Genomic DNA, 8,334 nt, shown 5'->3' with positions numbered 1-8,334 from the left:
GGGAGGGGCGGGGGCGAGGGTGAGGCCTGGGCGGAGCGGGAGGCTGCAGTCAAGGCGGCAGCTGCCTGGCCCGGCGTGCAGGCCAGGCGCACGCCCGCGCCGACATGCGGCGGTAGACAAGGGAGGCTGCCTGGAGGCGCGTGGTGCTGCCTCAGGGGACCCCACGCACAGCGCAGCCTGCTGTGCATGCTGTGCACGCTCACCGCTTCTTCACTCCGTCCTCCACCAGCCAGTACAGCAGGCGCCGCTCCCCGTCCCGCCCCGCCTCCACCTTGGCCAGCGGCTGCTGCTCAAAGAACCTGCGAGGAGCAGGCGTACGAGTGGGTGGGCGGGCGGGCGGGCGGTGGCGAGACGAGGCCGGCGGCTGTGGCGCTGCGGCACGCACCAGGCACGAACCGCCGCCGGCAGCGCCAGCGGCTGCAGCGGCTGCGGCAGGGCGGCAGCGCACCTCAGCTTGCGGTCGGGCAGCAGCACCGTTGTGAATAGCTCCTTGAGCGCATCCATGGCACTAGTCACCACGGCGCGGGCGCCTGCTCAATCAAGGAGAACGACAGGGCAGCCGGCTTGCACGGCAGGTAGGGGGCGGGCCGGGGCGACAGGGAAGCAGAGGGACCCCCCCCGCCCCCCCCCCCGCCGCCGTATCAACAGCAGCGGCACGCCCGCTGCACCCCAGCCTCCCGGCCCTCCCAGCCCAGCCCGCCCGCGGCTGCTCCCTCCCGCACGCCCCTGCTCACCTCCCCGCTTGCCGCACATGGCCAGCAGGCCATCCAGCGATGCCAGGTTGGCGGCGGCGCCGTCCTGTACCAGCACCGACATCGCTGCCACGCGATCCGACGTGGTACCGCCGTGCCGCACCTGCTGCAGCCACTTGGCGTCGGCGCCGCTGCGCCGCCCCATGTTCTGCTCAAACGCCTGTGGCAGGGACGGGCAGGCGGGCAGGCGGGCAGGCAGAGGTCGTCGGCGGCGTGGAGGGTGTGCGCCCTGCGCTTCTAGGGGCAGCATGGGGCTTTCCAAATTCTTTCCAAAATGAACAAGGGATGCGGCGTGCGTGTCTGGTGCAAGGTGGAAGGGGGGTGGAGGAGGGGGTGCTTCAGGGGTGTACGGCTCTAGCGGCCCACCAGCGGCACAGGGGGAGGCCGGGGGTGGCATTTAGTGAGCCGTGGCTGCTGTGGGCGCCACTCGACAAGTCCCAGCAGGTCACCGCAGCCCTCCGGCACCTGGCCGGAGGCCGCTACCCGCCCGGGAGTGCTGGCGCCGGGGCAAGCGTGGGGTGTGGGGTGTGGGAGCGGTGCAGGCAAGGGCGCGGCAGCAGCAGGGCAGGCGGGCCAGCACGTGGCGCAGCAGCGGGGGGCCTTTCTTGCTTGCTGCATAGCCGCTGTTCTGCAAAATCAAGGCAGGCAGGCAGGCAGGCAGGCAGGCAGGCAGGCAGGGGCTGTGCTGGCCCACCTGCTCCTCCACCAGCAGCAGCCGCTCCGCCTGCTTCCGCTTCTGCTGCACCACCTCGGGCGCCGCCTCGGCCTTTGCGGGCGGCAGAGCGGGCAGCGTACTGACCGCCTCGTGCCAGATGGTGGGCTCATCCCGGGGCAGGATGCTCTTGGCGTTCGGGATTTTGGGGGTGGCCGTCGCCTCATCCCCACCCTGCTGCTCCTGCCAAGACCGCCGCTGCGGCTGCTGCGGCCCGCCGCCCCGCCGCTCCTGCTGCTGCTCCTGCTGGCGGCCGCCTGTCTGCTGCTGCTGCTGGCGGCCGCCTTCTTGCTGCTGCTGCTGGCGGCCGCCTGATTGCTGCTGCCTGCCGGTTGGCGGGGCATCCTGCCGCTTGCCGCCAGGCGTCGCGGCGTCGTCCTGCCGCTTGGCCACAGCGCGCCCCTTGCCATCCTGCTGCTGCTGCTGTCCTCCCGCCTGCTTCTTGCCGATGCGCTTGTTGGCTTTCTGGGGCGCAAAGTCGTCGAAAGCGGCATCGCTGAAGCCGCCGCCGGACCCAAAGCCCAGCTGCGCGAGCTGCGCCTTGACGTCGGCCTTAAGCGCATCGTCCTCTGCTGCAGAGGCAGCCTTGCCCTCCGCCTTTGGCATGCCGCACTGTCTCTACCCGTGCATGTGCCAGAGGGGAGAGACACTCACTCCAGCTGCGCTGTAGGGACGGTGGGATTGGTTGAGTGCTTTTGCAGAAGGCATGCATTGCGATTACGGCTCTGCCTGCTGGCCGCCTGCTGCGCCGTGCTGCTGTGGCTGCATGCCCGTCTCGCAGGCAGGCCATTTTGCCTGTCTCGCCATTGTGTAAGCCTCTGAAATGGTGTATCCTGTAGCCAGATGTATGCAAGACTGAGCGGGGCTCTGCAGAGACTCTCCATCTCCGCAGTGCAGCCAGCCGAAGCGGTCAGCGGTGAAAGCAGCGCGCAGGCCAGGCTCCTTTGCACTGTTGATCGAGAATAGGAAATGCGACGATCGACTTGATTAGGCGCGCAATTAGGCGTGCAGCGGCGCTGGTGCCAGCGGCGAGGGCAGGTGGCGGGCAGAGGCGGTAGCGGGCGTAGGGCGGCATAGTTGAACCGCAGGGCCCGCACAGGCGCACCGGCCTCCCTGCGATCGCTGGCGGTCGCCCGAAAGCTGCTTCTGCAGTGGGGACCTGCCGCTGCTGGGCCCGGCGCAGCAGGTCCCCACAATATGCTCCCCCTCTTCGTGCCCGCAGGCATTCGTTCAAACCCGCTTTCATCATACCCACGCCTTCTGAGCACACCCAATCCATTCCTGGCCCCAACCCGGCGCTCCCGGAGCCGCACGTTTGGGGAGTCTAAGCGTCCTTCTGCAAGCCGCAGGCGTCATGCCTTCGGTGCGGCGCAGGCCCGTCGCACACGCAGTGGACGAGGGCCCAGGCCCTGCGACCGCCGCCGCCACCGCTGCTGACGCGGCGGCCTTAGTCGGCAGCGATGTAGCCAGCGCCGCGGCAGAGGCCTTCGCCGCAGGCGCCGGGGCCGTGGGCAGCAGCGCCGCGGCTCGTGATGCAGCCATGGCCGCCACGGCGGTCGCCACGCCGCGCCACCAGCGCCGGTTGGAGCGGCGCAAGCGCACCCTGCTGCCGTTTGAGCAGGCGCCCGACCATTACCGCGACAACCCGCACATAAGACACTGGTGAGCCTGGAGGCCCTCTTGCTGCCTGCCAGACTCCCTGCCGCTTCCTGGAAATCCAGGGGTTGTCACCATGCATCCCATGCCATTTTTGTACGCCACATTGCTGCCGCCAAATTGGGCGCCGGCTCATGCGTCCCTCCTCCTCGGCAGGCATGTTTGATTGCCTGCTAACCCATTGATAAACCTGCCCGTCCCCAACCGCAGGTACCGCCCCCCAGCCAACTTCCGCAAGTCCCTGGCCTCCCTGTTCCGCCTGCACAACGAGACCGGCAATGTGTGGACCCACCTCATCGGCTTCCTCATCTTCCTCTTCCTCACGGCGGCCACCGTGCACCTGCGCCCTGCGCCCCTGGTGAGGCAAGCGTCCAGGGCCACACGCCAGGGGTCCAGCTTGACCAAGCGCTGCAGGGTCCTGTGTGGCCACGGCTGCTGGGCAGGAGTGGCCTCCAACTTAGGGGGCAGCCAGGGTCTTGAGCAAGGTCTTGAGCATCTGTCCGGTCTCCCGGTTGCCCCCCGCCCTGCCGCCGCAGCGGCTGGGCGCCGAGGCGCTGACCAGGCTGGAGCGGCAGCTGGTGGCGTACGGCAAGAGCAACGTGCTGGAGCTGGTGCAGGTGTGTGTGTGTTGGGGTTTTGTGTCGTTGGGTGTGTGCTGTGAGGCGTGTGTTGGTGTGTCGTCAGGGGTTTGGGCTGCCATGCACGCCTGCTTCCCTGCCCGCCTGGCTGCCTCGCCGTCTCCCTGCTCTTAGTCCCTGCTGCGTTGCGGCCTGCCTGGGCTCGCTGCCTGCCTGCTGTGCCTTCCTCCTTGCCTGTCCCACCTCCTTGCCTGTCCCTGCCCGCCCGCCTGCCCTGCAGACGCTGGAGTCGTGGGAGCAGCAGGTGGTACAGTACGGGCAGAGCAGCCTGGGCAGCCTGGAGGAGCGGCTGGCCTCCATCGGGCGCCACAACCTGCAGGCGCGTGCTCCCGCTGCCGGGCGTGCTGCCGGGTGCATCGAGACAGGCTGCCAGCCCTTGCGTGCGCTTCCTGCTGTGGCCGGGAGGCCACGCGGCGGCTGCATGCTGGGGTCCGCTGCAGCACCCTTGGCTGTGCCCCCGCCACACACAGACGCGTGTGTGCACACACACACACACACACAACACACACACACACACACACACACACGAGCCTGCTGCAGGAGCTGATGCACCTGACCGACTCGCTGCGCGCCGCGGGGCAGAGCGGGTGGCAGGAGCTGAGCGGGGCCGCGGAGAAGATCAGGTGCGCTGGGGCAGGGCAGCCGCTCCTCCCCCGGCTCGGCGGCCGGCTTGGTCCGCGCCAGCCGGCCTCGCCTGCAGAGGGCAACACCCATCGCCTCCCTGCGGAGCCTGGCTGCGCAAACCCCCACCACGACCCCACTCGTGTGCTGCCTGTGCAGGTCGCTGGGTGCGAGCGCGGGCGCTGAGCTGGCGGCTGACCTGTCGGCGGCGGAGGCGGCCATCCACCAGGCCCTTGCCTCTGTGCTGGAAGTCAAGGGCCCCGTCAGCCGCTGGCCCATCTACGTCTTCACAGGTGGGCTGCACCTGTAAGCGAGCTGGTGTGCTGAGCGGGTCGATACGGTTGATACGTGTGCCGCCCCTTGTACTGCCGCCTCCCTGGCCGCACACCCAACAGTCGCCACCGCCGCCTGCCCTCGCCTGCAGCGGGCGCCATGGTGTGCCTGCTGACCAGCGCCACGTGCCACCTGTTTGGCTGCTGCGCCGCCCACATCACCGCCGTCATGTGGCGCTTTGACTATGCCGGCATCGCAGTCCTCATCGTCGCCTCATTCTTCCCCCCCGTCTACTACGGTGCGCCGGCGGCCCTGCTGCTGCTGCCGCTGCTGCGGCGTGTCCGCACCTGCCTGTGCTGCAGTTGCTGCTGGCGCTGGCGGCGGTGCTGTCGCGGTTTCCTGGCTGGCTTGCAAGAGATGCCGCAGCGGAGCTGTGTCCAGTCCACAGCAGCGTTGTGGTTGCTCACCTATCTCTATGGCGCCGTGCCCCTCCCCCCATCCCCGCAGGCTTCCTGTGCGCGCCCTGGGTGCGCCTCTTCTACCTCGTGACAACCTCCCTGCTAGGTGAGCTAGCTTTGCAGGGCATCTCGCAGTGAAATGGGCGTCCCCGCGGCCATGCGCCTTCTTTAGGCTCTTTCGACGGCGTGGCCCTGTGCTGTGCTGCGTGCTGGGCTGCTAGCTCGGAGGGCAGCTCACTCACCTGTGCTGCAGTGCACCGGCGGCACCGCAGCATCTTCCCTCCCTCACTCCGTGCCGCGCCGCGCTGCGCACGCTGCGGTGCAGGCCTCAGCACGCTGGGCGTCACGCTGGGCCCGGCCTTCCAGCGCGCCGAGTGGCAGGCGTACCGCGCGGCGCTGTTTGTGGGGCTGGGCCTGTGGGGCATCATCCCCATGCTGCACGGCCTGGCCGCCAACGCGGGGGAGGCCGCCATGGTGCAGGCCATGTCCCTGGATGTCCTGATGGGCGCCATCTACATCGTGAGCTGCTGGTGTTGTTGTTGTTGGCTGGTGGTGTAGTGGTGGCGGTGGTGGCGACGGTGTGGTGGTGGTGGGGTGGTGGGGCTGATGAGGGCCATCTACTTTGTGAGCTGGCCGCTGGCGGTGCTCCTGTCGTCGTTGTTGGCTGGTGGTGGCGGCGGTGGCGGTGTTGCTGATGGGCGCCATCTGTATGTATGGATTGTCAGCTGCTGATGGTGCTTCTGGCGAGAGCAGCCGGGTGATGTGGTGACACATCATCACTCGCAGCCCATCCTCTCGTCACGCCTGCTGCGTTACTTCTCCTTCCCCCCTGCACTCCCTCCATCTCCCCCCCAGCCATGAACCCTAGCTCTTCCCTGCCCCACCCCGCCCTGCCCTCCCCTGCCCTTGCTTCAGGCCGGCGCTGTCATGTACGCAACGCAATTCCCCGAGTGCCTCAAGCCGGGCGCCTTTGACGTCGCCTTCCACTCGCACCAGGCAAGGGCGTGCTGGCGCCTGGGCCGCAACGACGGCTGGCACTTGGCGCCACGCTGCGCTGACAGGCTCAGAAAACGGGTTCCCGAGCACCAATCCTCCACTGGAGCAGCTTCCAGTCTCCTGGCTCGCCCTGCGGTACACAATTTACTGCATCCTGACTGCCCGCCTTCCACCTCCTCCCCCTCTCTCCTGCCTGCCGCAGCTCTTCCATGTGGCGGTGGTGGTGGCCGCCTGCATACACTACAAGGCGGTACGCATCCTGCTGGCCTGGCGCGACGCCTCGGGCGGCTGCCTGCCCCCCATGCCCGCCGCGCCGCCGCTGGCGTGAGCTGCGGGGCCCGGCATAGTGGCGTGCTCCTTGCCGTGGTGGCACCACCACGCCGTGAGATAGTGAGTCGACACAGTGAGCCACCACATGCCACACCGCATCCATTGAGTTTCAAGAGAGTTTCCTGCCTGCCCTGTAGCCCGCCCCTGCCCAGCCCTCGCGCGTTTTTGCAGTTCCCTCGCTTGTACCGCCCGCAGTAGCGCCCCGCCCCCGCTTTGTACACAGCCCATCGGGCCCCCATCTCTGCCCATTTCTCATTTCTTTTCACTGTCCTAGTGACCGCAAGCTGCCCAGGCACATCAGCAACTACAGCTTGGAGCTGCACACCCAGCACAGAGCCTCTGTTGCGCCGCCTCAGCCTGCCTTTCATGCACCCGCCGCCTTCAGCCTCCCCGCGGCGCGTGCTGATACCCGCTCCTTTGATCCATGCACACCGTTGATCCCTGCACGCCTGTGCTCCAGCCCCCCGGGCTCTTGCGAATTGTAACCATTTGCAGCGCATTCACGTCGCAGAAGCAGCAGGGGAAGCAGATCGGGTGAGGCATGAAACGAAACAGGTATGCACGTGTAGGGGCAGTGCTAGCAGTCTCGAAGAAAGAAAGTCCTCACGTGGTACCGTCGACAGCACGCCATCTCAGCGCTAGTGCCAGCTCAGCGCCGGTGCCCGCTCAGCGCCCATACCAGCTCAACGTCGCTGAAAGCAAAAAGCTCAACGTCGCTGAAAACTGACGTAGCGAAGCAGCGTGGCGATGCCGGCTCGGAAAAAAACGGCAAACGCGAAGATGATGAGCTGGCACCACCATATAAAGCTAACGTCGTAGCCAAAGTAGCTGCGGGAGGGAGGCAGGGAGGCAGGTGGGTACAGGGTGGCAGGGAGCAGTTGGCGCACAGCGAGGCGCTGGCAGGGCAAGGAGTGCAGGCCGAGTGTGGCCGGACTGGGCTGGCAAAACCCTCTCCAGTGGTGGCTCATGCAGCATTGGACGTGTTTCCAGCTGACCCCCGCCACACACCCCACATCCAACCACAAAAAACAGCACACAGCGCTCACTTGTTCATGAAGGCTCCCACCGTGGTCAGCTTGGTGCTGTAGATGAGCATGGGGATCTCGCTGTCGCCCAGCTGGCTGGACCCCTGCAGGCACAGCGCGCAGGACCAACTCTGTGCCCGCAGTGCAGGGAGATCGCGGGCAGCAGGCGGCATCAACACTGTCGCCAGGGAGCAGCGCCAGCAGAGGGACCAGCGCCAGCTTCAACAGCGGTACCAGCAGAGGCTGGCGCTGCTGCCGGTGCCGCAGGCGCACCAGCCCGTACAGAATCCAAGTGGTGGGCGAGATGCGGTTGAGCCACTTCCACCCCACGGGGATCAGCGGGTACGGAATCAGGAAGCCGTTCACTGCAGGTCCCACCAGAGGCGGCCAGCTTTCAAGGGGGCGGCGAAACGGTGCGGCGACGGGGGGGTGCACACGTTCCAAGGGCGCACGGCAGCAGCGTAGAGCCAGCCAGCCAGCCACAGGCCCAAGTACCACCCGCGCCGCCCCGCCCACCTATCGTCCACAGCTGGTTGAGGGAGGCGGTCAGCAGCTGGGCCATGAGCTGGTTGGGGGTGGCAAAGACCAAGAACTGCCCGCACAGGGTGTAGGTGAGCATGGTGAGGAGGTACATGAGGAGGAAGTAGAAGTACTTCCAGGCGGTGTGGGAAAAGTGGACCAGCCAGTAGGTGATGTTGACCTGCGGCGAGGAAAGAAAGGGCGGAAGGGAGGAAGAACGAAGCGATGAATGCTGCGCGGGGCGGAGGGCACACAGTGCAGGGCCGGCCAGGCGGCATTGCTGGCAGCGCGACGCGAAACGGGTGGCGGCAGCAGCAGGGCAGGCCGTGCGAGGCGCGGCCGGCCCCAGGCCCC

General features: G+C 67.5%; 3 protein-coding genes across 3 annotated transcripts in view; 1 reads left to right on the top strand and 2 right to left on the bottom strand.

Moving 5' to 3' along the window:
- CHLNCDRAFT_52919 (hypothetical protein) overlaps positions 1-2,070 on the bottom strand; it is a gene marked incomplete at both ends in the record, with an annotated part of 8,813 nt that extends 6,743 nt beyond the window's left edge. The window contains 5 exons of the mRNA XM_005846513.1: positions 227-299; positions 449-530; positions 735-912; positions 1,333-1,380; positions 1,447-2,070. Coding sequence (XP_005846575.1) covers positions 227-299; positions 449-530; positions 735-912; positions 1,333-1,380; positions 1,447-2,070 — 1,005 coding nt within the window. The remainder of the gene's footprint in view (positions 1-226; positions 300-448; positions 531-734; positions 913-1,332; positions 1,381-1,446) is intronic.
- A 934-nt stretch (positions 2,071-3,004) lies between these two features.
- Positions 3,005-6,750, top strand: CHLNCDRAFT_35894 (hypothetical protein; the record flags this gene model as incomplete). Its single annotated transcript, XM_005846654.1, has 8 exons — positions 3,005-3,126; positions 3,331-3,454; positions 4,594-4,672; positions 4,804-4,950; positions 5,160-5,216; positions 5,436-5,629; positions 6,026-6,106; positions 6,309-6,750. The coding sequence occupies 8 exons, from the start codon at positions 3,005-3,007 to the stop codon at positions 6,432-6,434; spliced, it is 930 nt and encodes a 309-aa protein (XP_005846716.1). The 3' UTR covers positions 6,435-6,750.
- A 728-nt stretch (positions 6,751-7,478) lies between these two features.
- CHLNCDRAFT_135126 (hypothetical protein) overlaps positions 7,479-8,334 on the bottom strand; it is a gene marked incomplete at both ends in the record, with an annotated part of 958 nt that continues 102 nt past the window's right edge. Inside the window, 3 exons of the mRNA XM_005846512.1 lie at positions 7,479-7,565; positions 7,672-7,826; positions 7,978-8,161. Of these exons, the coding sequence (XP_005846574.1) occupies positions 7,479-7,565; positions 7,672-7,826; positions 7,978-8,161 (426 nt within the window). The remainder of the gene's footprint in view (positions 7,566-7,671; positions 7,827-7,977; positions 8,162-8,334) is intronic.

The sequence above is a fragment of the Chlorella variabilis genome (assembly GCF_000147415.1).
Source record: "Chlorella variabilis unplaced genomic scaffold CHLNCscaffold_13, whole genome shotgun sequence".
NCBI classification, from domain to species: domain Eukaryota; kingdom Viridiplantae; phylum Chlorophyta; class Trebouxiophyceae; order Chlorellales; family Chlorellaceae; genus Chlorella; species Chlorella variabilis.
Note: the sequence above shows the minus strand (reverse complement) of the source record. Positions and strands in the feature narration are given on the sequence as shown.